This window comes from Phaenicophaeus curvirostris, chromosome 24, assembly GCF_032191515.1.
Source record: "Phaenicophaeus curvirostris isolate KB17595 chromosome 24, BPBGC_Pcur_1.0, whole genome shotgun sequence".
Classification (NCBI taxonomy): Eukaryota; Metazoa; Chordata; class Aves; order Cuculiformes; family Cuculidae; genus Phaenicophaeus; species Phaenicophaeus curvirostris.
The window spans coordinates 624,613-647,781 of record NC_091415.1 but is presented as its reverse complement, the minus strand read 5'-3'; the positions used below and the strand labels follow the sequence as shown (position 1 = coordinate 647,781).

The 23,169-nt window shown below is 57.9% G+C and overlaps 1 protein-coding gene across 1 annotated transcript; it reads left to right on the top strand.

Moving 5' to 3' along the window:
* Positions 1–6,016: 6,016 nt before the first annotated feature.
* TAFA3 (TAFA chemokine like family member 3) lies at positions 6,017–22,679 on the top strand. The gene is made up of 6 exons (XM_069875918.1): positions 6,017–6,090; positions 11,455–11,538; positions 11,803–11,918; positions 18,874–19,023; positions 19,754–19,878; positions 21,161–22,679. The coding sequence occupies exons 3-6, from the start codon at positions 11,804–11,806 to the stop codon at positions 21,170–21,172; spliced, it is 402 nt and encodes a 133-aa protein (XP_069732019.1). The 5' UTR covers positions 6,017–6,090; positions 11,455–11,538; position 11,803; the 3' UTR covers positions 21,173–22,679.
* Positions 22,680–23,169: the final 490 nt, after the last annotated feature.

The following is a 23,169-nucleotide window of genomic DNA, read 5'->3' as shown; positions in this document are numbered from 1 at the left end:
CGAAGCGCGGCCCGAGCGGAAGCCGAAGCGGAGCCGAAGCGCGGCCCGAGCGGAAGCCGAAGCGGAGCCGAAGCGCGGCCCGAGCGGAAGCCGAAGCGGAGCCGAAGCGCGGCCCGAGCGGAAGCCGAAGCGGAGCCGAAGCGCGGCCCGAGCGGAAGCCGAAGCGGAGCCGAAGCGCGGCCCGAGCGGAAGCCGAAGCGGAGCCGAAGCGCGGCCCGAGCGGAAGCCGAAGCGGAGCCGAAGCGCGGCCCGAGCGGAAGCCGAAGCGGAGCCGAAGCGCGGCCCGAGCGGAAGCCGAAGCGGAGCCGAAGCGCGGCCCGAGCGGAAGCCGAAGCGGAGCCGAAGCGCGGCCCGAGCGGAAGCCGAAGCGGAGCCGAAGCGCGGCCCGAGCGGAAGCCGAAGCGGAGCCGAAGCGCGGCCCGAGCGGAAGCCGAAGCGGAGCCGAAGCGCGGCCCGAGCGGAGCCGAAGCGGAGCCGAAGCGCGGCCCGAGCGGAGCCGAAGCGGAGCCGAAGCGCGGCCCGAGCGGAAGCCGAAGCGGAGCCGAAGCGCGGCCCGAGCGGAAGCCGAAGCGGAGCCGAAGCGCGGCCCGAGCGGAAGCCGAAGGGAGCCGAAGCGCGGCCCGAGCGGAAGCCGAAGGGAGCCGAAGGCGCGGCCCGAGCGGAGCCGAAGCGGAGCCGAAGCGCGGCCCGAGCGGAGCCGAAGCGGAGCCGAAGCGCGGCCCGAGCGGAGCCGAAGCGGAGCCGAAGCGCGGCCCGAGCGGAGCCGAAGCGGAGCCGAAGCGCGGCCCGAGCGGAGCCGAAGCGGAGCCGAAGCGCGGCCCGAGCGGAGCCGAAGCGGAGCCGAAGCGCGGCCCGAGCGGAGCCGAAGCGGAGCCGAAGCGCGGCCCGAGCGGAGCCGAAGCGGAGCCGAAGCGCGGCCCGAGCGGAAGCCGAAGGGAGCCGAAGCGCGGCGAAGTCTTCCAGACTGTTCAGATCCCCCCGCGTTCCTCTTTTCTAATTCCGAGCCTTCACCGCTTCAGGATTCTGCCTTTCTCAAGTCCCCTCCTATCCCTTGTCCCACCCTGCTGCCTCCTCGCACGCCGCTCCTTGAAGCTTCTGCCTCCGTTCCCACCCCCTGCTCACCTGGGGGCCCCAGGTGGGGCTTGGCTGCAATTCCCAACCCCGTTATGGGTGCTACGAGACTGAGGGGGAGCTGGAAGGAGCTCTGATCTGTACTAAAAGCCTAGGTAAGATGCAGGCAGGTTTATTAGCTTCCCCTGTTAGGGGATCAGGTTTTGTTGTATTAATTCTAACGATTCCTGAATCCAAGTATGAGCTGCCCAGGTGAGAAGATCTCCGTGTTGTCCCTCTGTCCCCTTCCTCATCAGCAGCTGAGCTCGTGTTCTTGGAGGGGGCTGCAGCTGATCTCTTCTGCCAGCATCTCGTTTCTACTCCAGCCCCACTTCATCCTTTTTCTCCGGGGGCAGCTAGGGAGCTGCAGGGAGCCGAGGAGGCACTGGATGGCGACACAGGCTGTGACACGGTCCCGGGAGCCAACCCATGGCACTGAAGGTGAGACCCGGCAGCCGTCCTCATCCTCACACCCTTCTGTGAGGGGTGGCGAGGGTGGGAACGCCACCTGCCTCGGGAAGAGCAGGGTATGAATGATTTCAGGACTCCCTGGCACTTGCAGCTCTCTCTGAGCTGCCCTGGGGTTTCTCACAGGTGTGGGGACAGGGACCCCCGTGGCTGGGCTGGGTTTGACCCCTGGCACTTGTAGGGGTCATGCAGCTTCGTACGTGTCTGGCACTGGCTCCCCATCTTTATTTCAGGTGGTGCCTGGAGCTGCCCCAGCACGAAGAGGGGCTGTGCGAGAGCAGCAGCGGGAGCCTGGGGGCCAGCGTCCATCCCACCCCTCTCCAGCAGCCCTGGGTCCTCTCCGCTTAAGGCATCTCTGTCCCGCTGCTGGCCACTCAGTGGGGTCTCGGAGGGCGATACCTTTCGTGTTACTGAGGCTGAAAGTCCCTGAGTTCCCTGGGAAGTGTTTCTCCCTCCACAGGGCTGCCAAGCACTGCTGAGTCACTGGGATGGTTTCCTTGGAAAGAAGGAAACGATGGGTTCCAAAGTAACTCCTGCGTAAGGCTGTTCACGTTTGTTGGTTCCGTTGCGCCGCGCTCCACGCAGAGAGAATGGGCTGACCTAAAAACACGCTGCAAGAACGCTCCCTGAAACAATGCAACGCTAAGAACTGGTTTCCAAGAAAGAGGGCTACGTTTCCTCCTATTCTTCCCACCTGCCAACTCAATGCGAAGTTTCCCGCTTGCCTGCGAGTCCGTGTTCCCCCTGGTGAGGCTGCCGAGCACGAGGCGTGACCCTGGGGACGCGGCCACAGGCTGAGTCACTGTGGGAGCAGATGCAGTGACTGGCAGCTCTGCCCTTTGCCATTCCTGCCCGTGATGCCCGTGCTTTCCCTGCCTCCCTTCCTACCCAAGCGTCCGCCCCTGCTGAGCACGGGGCCAGGCATTCGCCCTCCATGGGAACGGCTCCAGGTGAGCTTCCAGTGCTTTCTTTGGCAGATCTGCTCCCCTGTGTGATTCCTACCAAAGCCACCAGCTTCTGAGCTCAGTTCAAGAGACAATTCTTTACCCCCAGGCTGCCCTGAGCTCCTCCTAGCAGCAGTGTTCCCCCAGTGGGTGTGAAGCTGGGGAGATGCTGGGATTCCTCAGGCTGATCCAAACCCAAGGCTGCTCTGTAGCTCAGCATCATGTGGGGGTTCCTGCTGGATCTGGACCCTGAGCCCTTGGGTCCTCTCCTGCCTTAATCTCCAAGGGTTTGTCTATGCAGAATAGAAGGGAAGTGAGATCATGGCATCACCTCTGTTTCTGGACAAAACTGTGCAAAAAAGTGGTAATGAAAACGATTCCTTTTAATTTCTTCAGGGACCAGAGGAGCAATTTTCTGAAGTTACTTTTATATGAGAAGTCTGATTTCAAGGGAGTGGAGATTTAATTCCTTTCCAAAGCAGTTTTCCTGGGAGCAGAGCAGCCCTTGGGCTGGTTCTGCCCATCCCTGTGGGACGAGAGGAGCTGAGTGCATCGGGGCAGCAGCCACACGTGTGTGAGGAGGAAGCAGGACCAATAATCCCCTGCCTGCTGCCACCATAAACACCGATTAAAAACAGTAACACAGGAATTAGTCTTAAATTCTGCTCTTTTTTTCCTCCCCTCATTTCTTGTGCAACTGCTTAGCGTTAAAAAAGCCGTTCTAAGGTTCCTCACCCAGACCTGCCGAGCCCCAGAGGGGCAGGATGAAGCCAGGGATATTTCTTTGTGAAAGAACAGCATGTTGGTGGCATTTAGGCCAGAACTGAAGTAAATTAAACATCTAGATCATAAAAGCACCAGAGGATGTTTTAAAGTTGGCTCTTTGCAGCAGTGCATTAGTCGACTGCACAGCTTTACTGTGTAATGAGCAATATATTAATTTATAATTAGTGTAATACAGCTCAACTCAGCAAATAGCTCTGTGCACCCGGGATGATCCATCAACAGAAGAAGCAGCCCTTTAATGGTTTCCAAGGTTTGCCTGTCCCCTGTAATTGGGAAGCTCAGAATTTATTGTGATGTTTTTTAAGGGATAATTTGATTGCAGCCACACATCTTTATCCCGCTCCTGCTCGAGTGCAGAAAAACCTTCGCAGCTCGGAACGTGTGAGCTCTCTGCAAGGTGCTGTGGCCAGTGCTTTGCAGACCCCATGAGCTGGGGTGGGTGCACTTTTCCTGCAGGTGTTTCCCTTCGACTCTCTCTCCGTGGAGTTGAAGCTTGGCAAATTTACCTCCCTGGGTCATTTGGCTTTTCCCTCTCCTCTCCTCCCAGAGCAAAATCCTCAGAGCTGGGTGCTCTGTGCTGACACAGGCTGGAGGCACCAGGGCTCCTCTGAGGAAGTGGATAAAGATCTTGAATCTCTGTCCAGTGATCCGCTGAAAGCCAGGTGGGACAAAATTTCCCTGGGAATGCACTGCCAGGAATTCTGCTTTTCCCAGCTTTAATAAAATGGTTTGTGCACCTCTGCTGGCTCACTGCTGCAGAGAAGCTGATCACACAGAGGATTTGAAGTCTTTTTGGTGTGTCCAGCTGCTCAGCACAGCCTCATACCCCAGCCCTGCTTGTACACCCTGGGTTTCCCTCCTGCAGAAAGGCAGGTTGGTCACCTTGAGAGGCCAGGAGGGTTCCAGAGGTGCCCACTGCCGTCCAGTCCAAGGGAAAAGGGAGTGTAGCAGGAGTGCTCATCACTAGGATTTTCCAGAGTGATTCCTTCCCTTACCAACCCCATCTCGTTATGGATAGGAACTCTCCCCCCTTCCCTGCGAGATAAGGGGCTCCTGGTGAGTCCCAGCCGGGGGAGGGAGTGATGCTGAAGGCTGCTGGGCAGGAACAAGGACTCGGAAGGAGGAGCAGTTACCATGTTCACCTCTGTAGGAATTTAAAGGAAATCAGTTTTACCAAAGTCTTAATTCTTCCCTTGCATCAAAATGCTGTGATCTGGAAAGCAGCAAGTTTGTATTTCTGTGCTGTTCCATCAATAAAGAGCTTGAGTTTTTAGGCTGCCTTATTGAATGATCTGGCCTAATTTAATTGGAATATGACTGTTGTGAAGGGTGGGTTTGATTGCATTTGCTCTTGATCATTCCCATTAAAACTTTGTGATCTGAGAAGTAATCTATTTGTATTTACTTATCACAGCAACAGGGACCTGAATCTCAGGCGCTCCATCAAATCACCTGACTAACAGAAACAGCAGCTTTCATTTCATATTGATTTTTGGCATTGTTATTAAAACCCTCTGATCTGAAGAATGAGATGTGTGCATTTCCTTAATATCTTATTACTGGGGTTTCGCTTAATCTTGTAGAGCTTTTCCCTTTTCTTTTGAGCAACCAAGTCTAATTAATTGGGATTTTACATAAGGCAATTTTGGCTCTAAAAAGGAGGAATAAGAACCTGGGCTGGGAGCTTTTCAAACTGCCCACGTGGGGCTGGTCTGAACAGCAGCTGGGGGTGGGTAGAGGGAGGGAGGGAGGGATGGATGGATGGATGGATGAGTGGATGAGTGGATGAGTGGATGCAGGTAAGGAGAGAGGGACAGATGGGTGGGTAGATGGATGGATGGAGAGATGGACAGAGGGAGAGACAGGTGGATGAATGGGTTGGTGGATAGATAGGTGGATGGGAGGAGGGATGGATGAGAGGATGGATGGACAGACAGACAGATGGATGGGTGGACAGGTGGATGGATGGGAGGATGAACAGACCAGAGGATGGACAGGTGAGTGGATGGATGGGAGGATAGAGTGGAGGATGGACGGAACGGAGGATGGACAGATCAGAGGATGGATGGATGGAAGGAAGGAAGGAGGGAGGGAGGGAGGGATGGATGGACCAGAGGATGGACAGATGAGTGGATGGACGAGAGGATAGAGTGGAGGATGGACGGAATGGAGGATGGACAGATCAGAGGATGGAAGGAGGGAGGGATGGATGGACCAGAGGATGGACAGGTGAGTGGATGGATAAGAGGATAGAGTGGAGGATGGATGGAACAGAGGATGGACAGATCAGAGGATGGATGCACGGAAGGAAGGAGAGAGGGAGGGAGGGATGGATGGACCAGAGGATGGACAGATGAGTGGATGGATGAGAGGATAGAGTGGAGGATGGACGGGACGGAGGATGGACAGATCAGAGGATGGAAGGAGGGAGGGATGGATGGACCAGAGGATGGACAGGTGAGTGGATGGACGGGAGGATAGAGTGGAGGATGGACAGACCAGAGGATGGATGGATGGAAGGAAGGAGGGAGGGAGGGATGGACCAGAGGATGGACGGACGGATGGATGGGAGGACGGACGGACGGGCGGGCGGGCGGAGGGGAGGTCGGAGCCGCGGGGGCGGCGGGGGGCGGTGTCGGGCGGCAGGCGGCGCTGCTCCCTCCTCGCCGGCTCCGGGGCCGCCGGCTCCGCCGCCCCCGCCCCGCGCAGCCCGAGCCCCGAGCGGCCCGCGGGCGGCGCCCACCCAGCAGCGGCCATGGGCGGCCCCGGGCGGCTCCCGCAGGTACCGGGGGGGACGGGAACCGGGCAGGGATGCGCTCCGCCGGGAGCGGGATGCCGGGGAGGGAAGAGCCTGACGGTCCCGGGGAAGCGGCGGGGGGGGGGGATGAGCCCTGCCGGTCCCGGCCGAGGAACGAGGGAAGGGTGAGCCCGACCGGTGCCGAGGAACGGGGAGAGGATGAGCGCTGCCGGTACCGGGCAAGGAGCAGGGATAGGGGGAGCCCCGCGGGTCCCGGGAAGCCGGGGAAGGATGATCCCTGGCAGGGAACCGGGAAGAGAGGAGCCCCGCCGGTCCCGAGGAGCGGGGTGGGGGGGGATGCGCCCCGCCAGTGCCGGACGGGGATGAGTCCCCGGGCTCGGCAGCCCCGCCGGCTCCGGTCCAGCGCTCCGCGGCGACGGCAGCAGCGCTCTCACCGTCCCGTGTTGCTCCTAGGAGGGGATGCTGGTCCCCCTAGGAGGGGATGCTGGCCCCGGGGAGGGATGCTGGCCCCGGGAGGGGATGCTCACCCTAGGAAAGGATGCTGGCACCGGGAGGGGATGCTGGTCCCCCGGGAGGGGATGCTGGTCCCCCGGGAGGTGTTGCTGGCCCCTCGGAGGGAATGCTGGCCCCAGGAGGGGATGCTCACCCTAGGAGGGTCCCGGGTCTGGCTGCAGGGTCCTTCTGGGGGCTGAGCTCTGGCCAGGGGTGCAGGTTACCCCAGTTCTGCCAGCCCTGTGACGCAGGTTGTGGTTTCGAGAGGGAAAGTGCTGCTGGGCTGCTCCGAGGTTGCAGCAGCCAAAGCTGCTTCTTCACACCGGGAGGGGGATCAAGACCATCCTGGGGTGCAAGCTGTCCCCTCAGCCACAGCTCCAGGCAGGGCAGGGTGGGATGTGGGCTTCAGCCTTGTTCTACTTTGTTCCTCTCCACTGTAACTCCTTCAGCTGGGGGGGACTCCCCTCTGGTCGGTGCCAGGCTGGTGTGGGGCAGGGATGCTCCATCCTGTGCCTCGTGGGGCGGCTCGAGGGGCGCAGGGTGGGGAGCAGCATGCACGGGCCGGGCTCCCCCTCCCCTGCGAGGGGGGCTCAGTGGTCCGGAGGAGTGCACCAGTTGTACCAGTCCCATTCCAGAGAGAGGCAGGAGGGGGTCTGTGCCGTGGTGCTGGGCAGGGAGCAGGGGTCCCCTCCTCCTGTGCCTTTGGATGCAGTGAGAGGCCTGGGGGGCTGCGCAGCGCGCGCTGTGCCCTGCGAGAGCTGGTCCGTGCTGGAGCACCCTCACCCCCACCCGCAGAGGTGAGATATTGTGTCTCACGGGGAAACCGTTCGAGCTGTCAGGACCTTGCTTCTCTCCACTGACACGAGTGACTGAGGTGCTGTTGACCTTGGGGTTCAACCCCCTGATGAGTGGGTGCGCTCGGCCAGGCAGAGGTTCCTGGCACTGGATGACTCTGAGGTTCGAGCTGCCAGCGGAGTTGCCCCCCAGGATGCCAGCAGCAGTGGGATGTGGGATTCGCCGGGCGAGGGAGCAGGAACAGGCCTGTGCTCGGGCAGAATTAGAGTTAAAAACTCTCCCGCTCACCTTGGTTGGGAGGGAAATGCTGCAGACGCTGGAGGAATGAGCAAGGCGCTGGAAATAAATCTGTGTAGAGGAGAGGAAGAGAGAGAACGCTTGGGGGAAGGAGACCTCTGCCTTTCTGTTTGCTCCCCTGCCACCTCACAAGTCAGAGGGCATGTGCCTCGAGGTGCCCTCCCCAGCTCATCTGTGGGGCTGGACCGCGGCGAGTGCGCCCCGAATAAGAGCTAAAATGAAGTGTGCAAAAGGACTCAGCTCAGCCTGGGGCTCTGGAGCTTGGTCTGGGCTCTCCTGTGGTGGGGTTCCCTTGGGGAGGAGCGGTGCAGTGTTCGGCGCAGTACGGAGCAGGCGAGGGTGCAGGCGTTACTGGAAGAAGCTCCCATCAGCACAGCTCTGAGTGGAGCTGCTGGCCTCCCGTCCCGGCTCTACGGCCGCTGTAGCTGCGACTGCCCAGCTTTGCCTGTGCCTGAGCATCCTCAGTGCTGCGATGGGATCTGGGCTTTAGCCACCCTGCTGCCCTGCCCTGAGGGACCCCGGGCTGTGGGGTTGCTGATGTTGTCTGCCTGCGCTCGGCGGATGCCAGGATTTTGCTGAGCAGCCTCCCCAGGGACGCGCCGGCGCTCCGCACTGCCAGCTTGGCCTCCAGCATGGGCAGCAGCAGGTCTCGGGGGTCCTGGCCCCACACCTCACAGCCTGTGCATGGCTGAGCCTTTCCTCGCCGCCCAGGGCAGAGGATCCAGCACCCAGCTGGTGTTCCAGCCCTGGAGGAGAAGGGAGATGCCCTCTGCCAAGCCTGCCTTGTTGCTTGGCCCTCTCTTGGAAGGCAGAGCCGTAGCGGAGCCTGTGCGATGCCTTCCCGAGGGACTGTGGGGATGTCTCCTTGCTTGTCAGGATCTTTGAAGGCAGCGTCAGCTTCTCAGGAGACTCAGCAGCCTCTCCGTGCTGCTGCCATCACCTCCATCCACAGAGTTGTGCTTTGGGGCAAGGGAAGATCGCCTTCCCTGCGGGCAGTGCCCGTGGGCACGGGGCATGGGTGCTCAGGGGTCCCAGCGCTCCCTCTGTGTGGGGCAGGGGGTGCTCAGGGGTCCCAGCGCTCCCTCTGTGTGGGGCAGGGGGTGCTCAGGGGTCCCAGCGCTCCCTCTGAGTGGGGCATGGGTGCTCAGGGGTCCCAGCGCTCCCTCTGTGTGGGGCAGGGTCCAGGTTGAGCTTTGCCAGGTGTCCGTGCGGCGCGGCAGCGACGTGCAGGATGGTGACGGGGCTGGGTGTGCAGCCGGACCCCTGGTCCTGCACACAGGGATCCTGAAACGGTCTGACTTTTTCCTTCAAGGAAGTGTTAAAACAAAATCTCCTCCACCTGTGGGCAGCGTGACATCTCCAGCGTCGTGGGGAGGTTTCTGTCCCCGCTGGGCTCTGTCTGGGTGTCCCTCCTGCTCGCGGGGCACCTGGCGCTGCAGAGCCCTGGATCTCGCTTGGTTGCACCGGAGCCTGCACCTCTTCTGGCACCAAATGAAGGTGCCCAAGTTCCAAGAAGTGCTGAAACAGCAGGAGAATGAAAATAGCTGTTGGAAAACTGGCAGAGCTGGAGGGCCAGATGTGCGCGAAGGCTGACAGCGCTGGAGCTGCAGCGCGGAGGGCTGGTGTCAGCACAGGAACCAGCCGGTGCCAGCCTCCCCCGCCTCCCTCGCTCTTTCTTGGGTGGAATTCTGCTAACTATAATTATCCGGCTCACACGGACCTCTGCAAACAACGCTCCAGCTTGGCAGGACTTGGAGCATAATCTGGTGTGACAGAGAGTCCCTCATTAGGACCGCGGGGCACCGGGCTGCGACGGAGCAGTCCTGGCTGGAGGGTCACAGCTCTACGCGTGGCTTTAATGAAGAAGAAGGAGGAAAAGGTCTCCAGCTTCCACAAGTGGCCGAGCTCCCCGGGTCCAGGATGGCAGCGCAGGGTTCTCCTGGTGTGCTTGTTTCTGGGAGCCTTGGGGAGGCTCCAGCTGGTGCCGGGAAGGATGCGGATCCGCGTGGAGGAACAGTCGCCTCTGCCCCGCTGGCTTCCACCGAGCTTCGTCTTCTGAGAGATTTGGGTGCTTTGTGGTTACTCCAGGTCCCAGCTCAGACCCGAGAGGCGGACAGCAGCCAGCAAGAAATGGTTATGAAAAATACCCTCAAATTCCAAATGGAACATCAGAGAAGACAGAATGCTGATATTTTCAATCAGAATTAAGTGCTTTGACATGCTCTTCATTTCAAAATGACATCCCAGGCTGAAAAACTTCATGTCAGACCCAACAGCTGTAGCTGGAGCCTCATGACGTTGGAGGTTGATAACTGTCAAAATAGCGATTTCTGCGGAGCTGTGTTTCCCGATGGGAGTTGGTGCGTGAGCGGGAGCCCCGAGTGCCTGTGCCGGTGTCTCCGCGCCGAGCATCGCTGCAGGGGCACCTCTTGGCCTCAAGCTCCTCCGAGCGCCGTGTGCTGCCCCCGGCTCGGCTCCTGCCACTCGGCTCGGTGACTTCCCTTCCGAGCGCAGCGCGGACCGTGCAGGCTGCATTATTGATAACCCTGTGGTTTATTTATGCTCCCTTGGCTACGGCAAACAGCTCGGTTTTTCTCAGCTAAATATAGTTTGCACTGGGAGCTCATCCCTGTCCTGCGTGGAGTGGAGGTTCTTGCTTTTTGGTCCGGCTGAGAGGTTCAGGGGCGTCTCCTGGGGTCTCTTGCGGGAGGGCTGTGCTGGAGCAGGATCGGTCCCTGGTCACCGGGATGGAGCTGGGAAGGGGGTCAGGATGCCTGTGTGTCCGTGCCCTCCACGCTTCGATCTGCTCCTGGCCGAGCTGAGCATCCCGCAGCGCTAAGCACGAGTATTTTCTTACCTCTAAATCATTTTCTAACGTAAAATATGTGTTTTTGTCAAGATACTTTTCTTTTTTATCTGAGCAAATGTCAACATTTTTGGTGACATTTTCTGCCTTCTTTTTTTTTCCAGCTGGGAGAATCAAAACGGAAAAAATCACTTTAAATCAGCATTTTTGAATGAAACATTTTTCATTTCGAAATGTCAGTTTAAAATGGAACAATTCATTTTGAAGTGCTTCAAAACAAGAAATGCCCTTTTACCACCTCAAATCACTTTGTTTTGATTAAAAATGTCAGTGTTTTCTGTGCCGGCACTTCATTACAGGAGTTTGTTTCGCTCGCTCAGCCTGGTCCAGAGCACACAGAGATGTGGAAGATGAGTGAAAATCAGAGACCTCACAGCAGCCTGGGTTTGTCTGGTACCCGGACGGCATCCGATGCTGCCCGTGTCGGCCCCGGGGGATGCAGTGGGGTTGGTGTGGTGAAGCTCAGCAGAGAGGGAGCCGTGGGCAGCCTCGCCATCCCTGCTCTTGTCTTCATGGCCTCGCGATAATAAGTGATGATCCAGCACTGAAGTTTTACGGGGGATGCAGTTGTTTGCTCTGGAACCTGTTTGGATCCCAGCAGGCGACGAACAAGGTCTAGGGGCTGTGGCTTCACCTGGAAGATGCTGAGCGCAGACGTTGCTGTCAAATCTCTTGCCGCTCACGCTCCTGCCTGCTGAGCCCCCAGAGCACCTGATAAGTCGCACAGGGGATGTATTTAAAGCAGTCAACAGCAAAAAACAAGTCTTTGGGGAGTTAAATTCTTCCTTATATCAAACTCTGACCCTTCCCAGCACGTCCTCGTGGTGTAGGATGTGCGTGTGCTGCGTGGGGCTGGCCGAGCCTGGGGACACGGCGGTTGATGCTCCCCAGGTTCTTGCAGCCGGCATCACTTCTCGTGTTTCTGTTTCTCCCTCCAGACGCGCTGATGTCTGCCCGTGGCCAAGACCTGAGCTACCCGAGGTTGGCAGATGCGCAGGCGCTCGTGTGAACCCCAGTAAGAGGTAACTATCGCTCGGCTGGGCTGCTGCTGGGCTGATTTCTTTCTGTCCTGCCGCCACGGCTGAGCCCCTCCAGGGGTGGTGGGTGAATCCCAGATGTGTGCTCTGCTTCCCAGCATCGTTTCCACGCAGCCAGGTCACCCTGGTCCCCCTGGCCACAGGTGTTGGGGGCTGCATTGCTGTGTGCAGCTGCGTGGGTGTGTTGGGCTGCACCTTCCAACCCTCCTCACCTCTTTTCTTCTGCGCATCTCTTCTTGGCTTTGGCAGAATGAGTGAGAGAGACATACAAAGCCTGAGCAGATGGGTTTTCGTGCTCACTCTCTGCCTTACCACACTGTGGGGAAGATTGACGCTGGCCTCCACCCATCACAGAAGCCATTCAGGTAGGGGAAGCGATGTCCTCACTGTGTGCGTCGTGTTCCTGTGCGTCCCCCTGTGTCCCCATGATGCTGGTGGCACCTTGGGGTCTCCATGGGGTGCTCGGGATGGGGGTTGGGATGTTTGCTGAGCGTTTGTCTCTTGTTCCTGGGAGGGAGAACACATACAGGTGGGTCTTTGGTCGTGACGTTCGCTGTCTGCGGGAGCGGGCAGTTGTCTAGCTGGGAACCAGAGTCTGACGGCCCAGGAGACCTTAGGGTCCGGGCGATGAGGATGAGCGTGCTGAAGGCGCAGGGCAGAATCCAGCAAACAGGTGCTGAAAGGCACTGCTGTTTTCTCTCTGGTGCCCCCGAGACGGCTGTTTCTGAGGTAATTGGTGCCCTGTGACAGAACTCTTCCCATCCGCGTTGCAATGGGTGTCCCAAATCCTGCTTGTGATGCGATGCACACTGTCTGCTTTAGGTTTCATTAGAAATACTAGCTCTCGGCTTGTAAAGATCATCTTGAGCAGAGTGTAAACTGATGTAGAGCGGAAAGTCTTGCTGGAAAGCGTGGCCTTGGCTGCGGGGTGTTAATTCCTCATTCCCCACAGCGGTTGTTGTGCGCGGTTGCTGGGATGGTGCTTTGTGCGACGGGTCGGGGTTTGCAGGGGTTACGTGAACCTACAGGTGAAGTTTGTGTCTTGAGAAGATAAGCAGCTGAGAAGCCGCACTCGGCCCGTTGTGCCCTCCTGCTGCTCTGTCCCACGCGGCGGGGATACGGCCCTTGGTCTGAAGCGGGGGCTGCTCTCCAGGGCGGGTGGGAGCTGGCACTGCGCCGGGGCGAGTGCTCCAGGTGATCCTGGGGTGCTGCTCTCTATCCCTTGTTGCCCGTGTCTGGAAAAGAAGACGTTCAGGAGTTAGTTTGGAATTGCTGGTGCCCTTGCCTGACCCCACACCTTGCCCTGTTCTAATTCTGTCATTTTTGCCTGGCAGTGAAAGCAGTTCTGATCCTATAATCCCCTTCCTCCTCGTTTAAAACCAGAATGTATCTTCCCGAGTGGCTCCCTCAGCCAGCAGGCAGGTCTCACCCTCTTTCTAACCTATATCGGGTGCATGAGAAGGTAAAACTCTTGGTCGTTGCTGGGATGGCGCTTGGCACCAGCTCCGGACTCCGTGGCATCCGGGCTTAAGCCGGAGAGCCCTGCTCCTCGCTGGCAGGAGGAGTCAGACCTGGCATTCGTAAAGCAGTGACTCACCTAGGTCTAAAGTGCAAAAGCCCCAGTGTCTTTGCGTGGTGTGAATTATGTATAAACCTCACTTCATACGTGAGGAGACAGGCTGTGTATCCGCGTGCTCTCCTGCGCTCGCTCACCCAGACTCATCCACAGCGGATCAAGTTTTCCGCTTTTTATTCGAGCGGGTTCTCACCCGCCACAAAGAGGGCACAGCGGGAGCAAGTACTTAAAAGCTTCACCCCACTCTGCGTCTGGATTAACACAGTTCTGTTTCTGCCTGCCTGGGTTTGCTGGCACTGGAAGGACATTGTGTGGCTGTGGGGATTCTCTCCCGGGATTTCCATGGGCTCAATCAGGAATTCTGAGGCTGCTTGCTAATTTCCAGGCTTTGTTTTCCCGTTGCCTGCCCTCTGCTTTTGCTTCATTTGGGGTCGTTTTATAGGTTCTATAGGAATGGTTGGACTCAATGATCCTGTGGGTCTCTTCCAACCTAGTGATTCTGCGGTTTTCGGTAAAGGTTATGACTGAAAAGCACTTTCATAAGGTTGTTGTTCTAGGAAGCCCTCCGCTACGTTTCTGCTTTCAGAGTCCCCAAACTCAGAGCTCCCCCCGTGTGCAGACCCTCTGTGAGCATCCAGGGGAACACCACGGTGCAAACGTCCGGCTGTGGAAATGGGATCTCATCCCTCGTGCTCGCCCAGCACACAGGGAACGCTGCTGTGTCCAAGCGGAGCGGAGCTTCCTGGGGAATGGGCTCAGATGTAAACAGCTGCGTGAATCGAGTGCAGAGATTAGGTCGTTTGGAAATGGAATAGGAGGCTCCTCGGTGAAGAATGATTCACCAGCGATTTAATCCCCCGTATAACGTGGTGAGCTCTATGTCATGAACAAGGCTGAGCTCTACGTGTTGAACAAGGCTTGCCCTGCTGGATAGAGCTCCCGCAAAGGTGATCCCAGCATCTTCAGCTGAACCCCACTAATGCTGATAATAAAACTGACATCTCTGCCTTCACTTTGCTCCTCACTTGAGCCCGAGCAGAAGGAAAGGAGTTTAGCGAGCTAGGATTTGCTCTCAGTGAATGGAGAGCACCGATTCTGATGGCAACTGGCCAGAGTGTTGCTGCTCAGAGGGAAGATGCCAGCGCTGCGGCGTTCGTTTGTGTAATGCTGCTGCAAGATTCCCTCTTGCTTGGGGAGCTCGGTTTCTCCATCATGTGCAGCCTTTGAATTGGGATGGGACATTTTCCTGAGCCACCTTGGTTGTGCGGGAGCTGTGCTGGGTGTGTGGAAGCCCCGCTTGGTGCCGCAGGGGAAGGGAGGTTGTGCTGGGAGCTGGATCCTCCAGCTGCAGGCTGCCCGTGCAGGTCTGTCTGTCGTACAGTGGCAGAGTCGGCACCATCCAGGCACTGGGTTTTGTGCCTGCGAGTGTGAGGTGGTGGGATTTGCATGGGCAGTTCATGGATGTGCACACGCTTGCACGTGCAGCCAAGGGGGACAGAGCGTGAGCCGGAGACCTGAGATGACAAGGTAGTAAAAAATCCCCACTGATGAGCAGTGATAATGAGCAATAAAAACAAGCCCGCTTCGCTCCAAAACCCTCTTAAATAATACATGCATCTAAGGCAGGAGTGATTTTAAGGCTTTAATTATTTAGTGAATATTAGTAGGAGAGCTGTTGCAGGGCATGGAGCACAGATCGCTCACACCAGTGTCTGCCCGGGGCTGCCTGTGAGCCACTCGCTGCCCTCCGAGCCTGCGGCTCCGCTCCCTGACAGGGCTGGACTTCTCCCTCCCAGGCTCTGCCTTGCTGCTCCAGGGCACCCAGAGCCATTGAACAGGACTCCGTGTCCAGAAGGAAGGGGTTTCATTGTAGAGGGTTTGGGCATTGCCTGGCAATTACCTGCACTCGACTTCGTATCACAGCTCCTCGCCCGCGAGCAGACTGATATTTTACACCGAGCATGTGGAGCCGTGCCCGTCCGCGCCTCCCCGAGACACAGAATGAGTCATTGCAGGTTATGCCATAAAAACCCATGTCCTGCTGCTCGCTTAAAGGTCAACCCAAGCAGGAGAGTGGTTTTGTTTTATTTGTGCGTGCAGGATTCAAAAGCCTTGTGCTCTTACGATGCTTTCATGTTTCCATGAGATAAGAATGTTTCACAAAGGGTTCCAGTGGAGAAATACCAGAAAAATGGGAGAAGCCTGCCAGAGGCTCTGGAACTGGTCCCGGGCTCTCTGGGGCTTTCCTGCTCTCGGTATTAAACACATCATCCACCCGCTTTGCATTTCCAGTCCGATCTGGTTCAGAGTTCCCAGCTGCTCAGCACAAGGAGAAGCAGCCGCAGGGAGCTCCTGGGGAGCTCTTCGCTCTCCGTGCGCTGGGGCTCTGGCTCTTGGCTCGCTCTTCCCAGGCTTGGCATGTAAAATCCCAGCGTGGCCGGGAGCTGGGGGTGCCCCTCGGCGCTGCCGTCCTGCCAGCTCCCTCTGACACGGGGCTGCTCATCGCTTCTGCAACGAGGAACCAGCAAGGCCTCTTGCTGCCATCCTGGGAACCAACGTATTTGATGTCGAGGGATGTGTCTGTGTGCGGTTACAACCCCCAAACCCCTGAACTCACTCGGATGTGGGGTCCGCAGCGCTTGTGTCTGGTGCGCCTCGTGCTGCCCGCGGGCACAGGGCTGGAGAGGGGGTGACTGGTGTGCGAGGATCTGAGGTGCTTCACCCCATGCGGGGCGGCTCTTGGTCAGGGATCAGAGCCCGTGATGCTCTCCCCTGCTCCATCGCAGCCTGCGGGAGGGGATGCTCCGTGCCCTGCTGCCCTGCCTGGGGCTGGTGCCCCGAGGGCTCTGCGCTGGCGAGAAATGCCTGCGGGGTGTTTCCAGACTAATTGTGTCCCAGGGTGGGATGTCAGATGTTCACAGACCTGTAGGCAGATGAAAGGATTTCACAGCCAGAGGGAGGGCATGGTGGTGGGGGGGTGTGCTGCGCGAGCTCTGCTCTCAGCAGAGTCCCTGGGATCCTGGCTAGTGCCAGGAGGCTCCCTGACCTGGGTGCCGTGATGGTTTGGCTTTGAGCTGTTCATCATTTGATTTCTGGGGTGGAAGAAGGCTCTGAGGTGGGAACAGCGCGGCCGTGGGGGTGTCTGCCCACACACAGGGTGCTCTTTCCCAGCAGCTCTTCCCAGGCACTGCCATTTGCTGTCTGACCCCTGGCTCAAAGGAAAGCTTTCTGCTTTTGAGGCAAAGCCAAGGCTTTCTGAACCTTGCTGTTCTGAAGCTCCCAGCCCAACGCAGACCTGCACCCCTGGTACCGCTTGGCTCCTCACAGCCCCGGGCTGCAGCCGGCAGGGATGGAGCACGAAGCACGGTCTCAGTGAGAGCATCTCCCACCCGCCGTGGGGTTTGCCCTCCTGGTGTGATGTGCGTGGAAGGCTGGGGGCAAGGGCCCACAGGAGCCTACAGGAAAGCTGGAGAGGGGCTCTTGATCAGGGAGTGCAGGGATAGGATGAGGGGAATGATTTTCAGCTGAAAGAGGGAAGATTGAGATGAGATCTTAGGGAGAAATGTTTTGCCGTGAGGGTGGGGAGCCCCTGACCCAGGCTGGCCAGAGCAGGGGTGGCTGCCCCATCCCTGGAGGGGTTCAAGGCCAGGCTGTATGGGGCTTGGAGCCCCTGATCCAGTGGGAGGTGTCCCTGCCCAGGGCAGGGGTGGAACTGGTTGGGCTTTGAGGTCCCTTCCAACCTGAAGTATTCTGTGATCATTGCAATCTGGAGATGGACCATGTCCTGTGCTGCTGGGAGCTCCTTCCTCGTGCCGGCACACCCCTGGTCAGCCGGGCGGCCGGGTCCCTCGGTGTGACCGGCGGGGACGCAGCGGGTGCTGGTGGGCGCCGCGGCTGGTTCCAGCGCTGCCGGCACGCGCTGCCAGCCAGAGTGAGGTGGGGAGAAGAATGTTTCTTTATCTCCCTGCTGCACCTTTTTGAGCAAATTAAAAGGGCTTTGGTGTGTAAGCGAACTCGTATTGCATGGCTGTAATGAGCGATTTCTCAGTTCTGCCTGGCTCTCCCTCTGCTGAACCTTTCTAAATTAGCTGGAAATGAGAAGCTGGAGAGCAGGAGGGAGAGGGAGCAGAGGGGTTGCCTGGCCCTTCCTCCTGGGAAGAGCTCTGCTAAGGAAGCTTTGCAGGGAAACTTGTATAAAAGCAAGTGAAAACCACAGCTATGTGTGAGCACTGAACCTGGAAGGTACAAAAATCCCATACTGGGACAGAGAGTGGCTGTGTTGGGGTGTGCAGGGTGGCCGAGGGGCTCCTTGCAGTCCTGGATTTGAGTGTGGTGGGAGTGTGGGTTCATGGTCAGCCAAAGCCTCTGCTTGTTCCTCAGATTAATTGGAAAATCACGTTAACCATAAAAACAGGGCAAACCCGGTCACATTTATTCTGTAATGAGTTGCTTTCCCTCTCATTTTCACCAAAATCTACTATTTCTGTGTAAAAAAATAATGGAAATTATCATTAAAGCTGAATTATGGCAGCATTAAAAAAGGGAGGATAAAATTTATGGTCAGAGATGCTATTACAGAGTGCTTCCAGGATAGGTAATGGTGTAATTATAATAGGCAGAAATGGGAGTGATTGTCATTAAAAGAAAATTGCCATGAAATAACAATAAACAAACCCAAACTGGAGCCGTGGTGGTTGCCCAGCCCGTCCTGCCCACGTGCCGGAGGGGGCACCGGGGTGTGCGGCTGCGGGTCTGTGGCAGAGCAGGCTGCGAGGGACCAGCAAGTGTCATCTCTGCCCAGGCTCGTGTTAGGATGTGGCCGTCCCGCACAGCCACGAGTGTCTCTATCGCTGGAGAGTGGGTGGCAGCCCTGCTTGCACCCCACACCGAGGATTCCTCCAGCGTCTGCGAGGGGCTGGGGTCGCGCTCCTGAGCTGGGGGTGCGGAGCAGCCGGGTCTGACGCCGTCGTGCGTGCTGGTCTGCAGGCGTTTCGGGATGGCAGAAGCGCAGCTCCCGCGCGCTGCAGAAATCCAAGCGTGTTCCCGGTGACCCAGGGGATGTCTCGGTGCGTGGCTCTGCGCTCGCTCCGCTGGGCTCGTTAAACAGGACCTGCAGGCATCACCCGCGCTCAGGGCAGGGGAATAAAGTCTCTCCAGCCCTGTTGGGCTCATTTGTATTGCGCTTGTGTGGGCCATTACCCAGCGAGAGTCATTGATTTGCGATGCTAACTAGCTCCTAAACCCAGATCCCAGAGGTGATAAGCCAGCACATTAGTTTTCTTTCTTCCTTAATATTTTAATGGCGCTGGGAGGGGGAGCAGCGAAGCAGCTCGGATTTCTGATGAACACCGTGACATTTCTGTGTCACCGCAGGGCAGAATCGCCATCCGGGTCCTCCTGCTGCAGCAAGAGGATGCTGTGTGATGGTGAGACGGGAGCCTTGGTTGTGGCTGGGGTCGGAGGTGGTTGGTGCTCTGAAGCCAAGGGCAGCACAACGCACCATCCCCTTTTGTGGCAAAGTCTGCATCTCGTTATCAGCTGCAATTAATTAATGTGCTCATTCATTTCAGTGCAGCTCTTGGCGTGGGCATGGCATGAGGCTGCTAATATTGCTGGGTAGGGTGGGTGTGAGGAGCAGGAGCGGGGAGGCTGGAGGTCTGGAGCAGGACGGGCAGCGAGCGGGAGGTGGCCGGGGGGCTCTGGGGCTCAGCCCTGCGTGAAGGTGGCTGTTTCTCCTCCTGCAGTGCACGTAGAGCCTGGCACCTGCGAAGTCATCGCGGCTCACAGGTGCTGCAATAAGAACAAGATCGAGGAGCGCTCTCAGACAGTGAAATGCTCCTGCTTCCCGGGGCAGGTGGCAGGGACGACGCGAGCGGCTCCCTCCTGCGTGGATGGTGAGTACCCCGCAGCCGTGAACCCCCTGCCCGTGCCTTCCCCATCGGTCAGGCTGCTGGAAGCTGCAGTTTCCCTGGGATTCACAGAGGAGACCTGCTCAGGGGCGACTGCAGCCGAGCAGCGGGGGACAGGGAGCAGTTTGGGGCCGCTCTCCGTTGATGTGGCTGCGTTACCGCACTCCGTGCGGCCCTGGGCTGTGAGTTATGGGGCTGCAGAAGTTCAAGCTCCTCCAGAGCATCGAACCGCAGCACCCATCTCTGCATTTCTGCTCACCACACTGCTGCACGGGGAGGCAGGGACGTGACTCCAGCCCCATCACCTGCAAGGAGCACTGAGCAAACCTCCAGCCACGTATATTTTATCAAATGGCATCACAGCCACGGGTTCTGCTGGCGTGGTATCGATTTGCTTGACAGCCGGTGTCCTGTGAGCATGGTTATGTGCAGCAGGAAACACCAGGATGAATTGTCAGGTTTTGTTTGGCCCAAACAGCTCATGTGGATCATCTTTCCAAAGAGAGGGGAGCCCTCTCTAGTTACCCACTTTGAGGCATCAATTACAAGAGCCTAACAGAGTTGAGCAGAGGTAAACAGTCCCTGTGCCTCTGTTGGAGGAGCCTGCAGTGGATTAGTGAGCAACATTCCCCCCGCTGCCACCCCCGAGCAGCCTCCCCTGGCCGGCCAGGTCCCCGTGCCGCTGCCCGGCCGCTGACACACTCCTCTCCACCAGCATCCATCGTGCTGCAGAAGTGGTGGTGCCAGATGGAGCCGTGCCTCGACGGGGAGGAGTGCAAGGTGCTGCCCGACCTCTCGGGCTGGAGCTGCAGTAGCGGCAACAAAGTGAAGACGACCAAGGTATGTCCCTTGGCAGGGTGGCTGTGGCTTCTCCAACCAGAGCATCCCTGAAGAGTTTGCAGGGGAAAGGGAGAGCTCCAGCTTCTCCAGGGCGTGTGCCGTTTGTTAGGGATGCACCAAAGCAGAGCGGAGGCTCCAGGCTGTTCTCACTGGTGCTGGAGGCAGCACAAATCCCCAGTGGGTCCCATGGCTTTGCTGATCGATAACTCCCACGGGGAGGCTGGGGGAGGAGGGCGTTGCATGGCTCAGCCATGCTGGGGATGTTTCCGTACCAGCCCAGGGCTGCCGGGCTGTCCTGGCTGCTGCCCAGCATCTCCTGCTGCTCCGGGGCAGAGGTTGCTCAGCGCAGCCCTGAATCCGTCACCGCTCCCCGTCTGAGGCAATCGGCTGTGACAGAGCGCTACATGATTATTATTTTCATGGCTTGCTGAATGCCCCAAAGAACAAGGTATAATTAAAATTTTATCAAACTCATTAGTAATTACATATATGCCATGCTTAATCAGTTGCATAATTTTATAATCATTGTTCATACTGTTGAGTGCAATTATTCCTATGCCTTAGTTTTTCTCGCCCCGCATCCCCTGCCATAAAATCATCGTATTAAGCGATGTTGGGAGCTTTTTCATCCTTGCTATTATTTTTGTGCACAGAAAGTGTTTTTATGGACATCCCAGAAGATTCCTTTGGCCCTAAGAACCCATCACCAACCAGTAACTGCAACTCTACATTTAGCTCCTTGTCTTTTTTCCATCTGAATATTGTTTATTCATTACCCCTCTGCTGCTCACTTAGCCCAAAGCCTCTGCTCTGGCTTTGCTGACCTGGGCTTTCACTGGGAACCCTTTGTGTTCTGCTCTCCTCCCTCACCCAGCAGCCCTGGCCTCCTCGGGCATCTTCCTGGCACCCCTTGGGGGTTCCTTGCCCTTCCCCAAGGAGGCTGCATTCTGGAAATGCAGACCTGTGATTTCAGAAGGATTTTGGGTGCCCCGTTAGGAGCTGTGCTGAGGGAGCTGGATTTGCCCCTCCTGGTCCCCTCTGCAGACCAAAACCCCGGGGCAAGCTGGAGCATGGGGTTCACAAACAATCCATAAGGTGAAATACAGCACAACTCCCCCAGTAAGCGAATGCAAAGATCAAACCATGTTTGCATCTCCTGAGGCTTCTTGCTGACAGCTCATGGATGGAGGAATCAGCCGGGTGCGTTGATAACCAGCCAGCTATGCATGGATTGAGCGTTTCCATTAGCAGGTGCCTGCCCACCCTTCTGCTCTGCCCGCAGGTCACGCGATAGCGTCCGTGCAGCTCGGCGGTGCCTGACCAGCCCTGGCGTGGCTCCACAGAGCTGGCAGCAGCAGGATGTGGTCCAGCCGGTGCCTGCGCAGCTGGGATGCTCTGGGGCTGCTGTCCCGCTCCTGCCAGCAGGACCCTGCTGGGTACAGGATCAGAGCATTCCCTGAGCTCTGGCTTCCCAGGAGATGGCAAGTATGGGACTCCAGCACAACAGCAAGACTCCTGCCACTCCACGGTCGCCCTCCTGCCCCAGGGAGACACTCGCCGACCAAGAAATGGGCTCGTTTCCCACCTTCTTAAATAAAGTACTCCAGTCCTGTAAGAGCTGTCGACAATGCAGAGAGAGTGGTTCCTCGAAATGGGCTGTATTCTGAAATAGCTGAAATCCTTACTGTGTGTCGCCCTTCCCCATCTCCCAAGACGTTGAATTGGGGTCGCTGTCAGGAATTGGGAAGCCAATGGTTGTGTGAAAGCCTCCCTCATCTGTCTCGTGGCTCCTGGGCTGCTGGGTTCCCAGGAGCAGGCGCTGAGCTCTGAGCCTGACCTCGCGTCACCCGGGAGCCGCTGCAGCCCCAGAGCATTGTGCTTGCCCTGTCCCAGGACCTGGCTGCTGCGACTACACGTGGCGGATGCAGCGGCGTGGCCGGAGCTGTCTGACACCCCGTCGGCCCCCGGAGATGGTGAAATGTCTCCATGGAGCATGCTGCTGGCTTCTCCTTCCTCGGTCACCGCATTAACCAGGCTGCGAGTTTCATTAATAGCTGTTCTCCGCCGTGCAAGCCCCAGGCACCGAGTTTCTGCTTGTGTTTGCGATCCGATTTTGGATACCGTGTGGGGGAAGCCCTCAGGTCTGGTGATCCTGACCCCGCGCAGAGACCCAGACCCAGCCAGGCTTCGTTGCTTTAATTAAAAATAAAGGAAAATGTACCATCTCCTGGCCCTGAGCTCGTGACCTTCTCCAGGACGCATCATCTCCCCTGGAGCGGCGACTCGAGGGGGAGAGGATGGCAGCCCTGGTGTCAGCGGAGCTGCTGCACTCGTGGGGCCGGTGGCGCGTGGCCTCAGCGAAGGCATCGCTGCGGGGAGCGGGGCCAACGCCTCCCCGGGCCCCAGCCCTGCTCCGTGACACAACAGGGAGACGAGCCGGCTCGGGAGGGACCAGGCACCGGAGCTGGCGCAGGGGCTGGCAGCGCTGCCCGGGGATGCTGGCGTGCGTGCCGCCTCCGTGCTGCAGCTGCCACCGGCACCGCTCATTATTTAGGCATTTTTTTTAATGGGGCGCGTAATCCCGGCTCCAGATGTGATGTAAATACCAGACTGTGAAATAATAAATTCATTTTAATCTCTGCAAAGCATCTTTTCATTCCGCAGCGAAGGGAGGCATTGGGAGCACTTCTCTCGCCGACCGGACCCGAGGCGCAGGGTCTGGGGCTCTGCCCTGGCCGTTCCAACCCCAACAGGTTCCTGCAGCGGCAGCCGTTCTCGTTACTCGTGCAACTGTCTGATTCTCTGGCTCAATAAAACCTTTTGGCTGAGAGTTACAGTCCTTAATTACTCGTTGCATTAAAGAGGCACACTCTTTCATTCACCCGAACCGCAGAGGAACAGTTCAGGTGATGCTCAGCGGGTGGATTCTCACCTCGATGTCGCTGGTGTTGCTGCAGGGATGAGTCTGCCCACGTCTTTCTGCTTCCACTTGCTGAGATCTGACCAGTAACAACCTTCTCCAGCTCCTGAGGGCAGGTAGCTTGTGCCTCGGGGCCAGGTTGTCCTGTCACAGGCCCTGAGTGGCTCCTGGGTCACTCAGCAAAGGGCTTTAGAGCTTTCACAAGTGTTTGGATGCAGGTTTTGTTATTATCCACTGCATGGATGGAGTGGTTTGAGGAGCAGCAGCTACCTGTGGCTGCCCCTGCACCCAGGACCATCGAGCTCTCCCAGCACCGGGATATCACTGAGCTGCTGGTGGGACAGCACCGGCTGTGTGGTGGCTCAGAATGA

What these genes read in the sequence shown, in the direction of transcription:
- TAFA3 (XM_069875918.1), top strand. Translation starts at nt 11,804, where the DNA reads ATGAGTGAGAGAGACATACAAAGCCTGAGCAGATGGGTTTTCGTGCTC. An exon ending in CCATCACAGAAGCCATTCAG is followed by an intron (nt 11,919 to 18,873) that starts GTAGGGGAAGCG and finishes CTCCTCCTGCAG; the next exon opens with TGCACGTAGAGCCTGGCACC. An exon ending in GGCTCCCTCCTGCGTGGATG is followed by an intron (nt 19,024 to 19,753) that starts GTGAGTACCCCG and finishes CCTCTCCACCAG; the next exon opens with CATCCATCGTGCTGCAGAAG.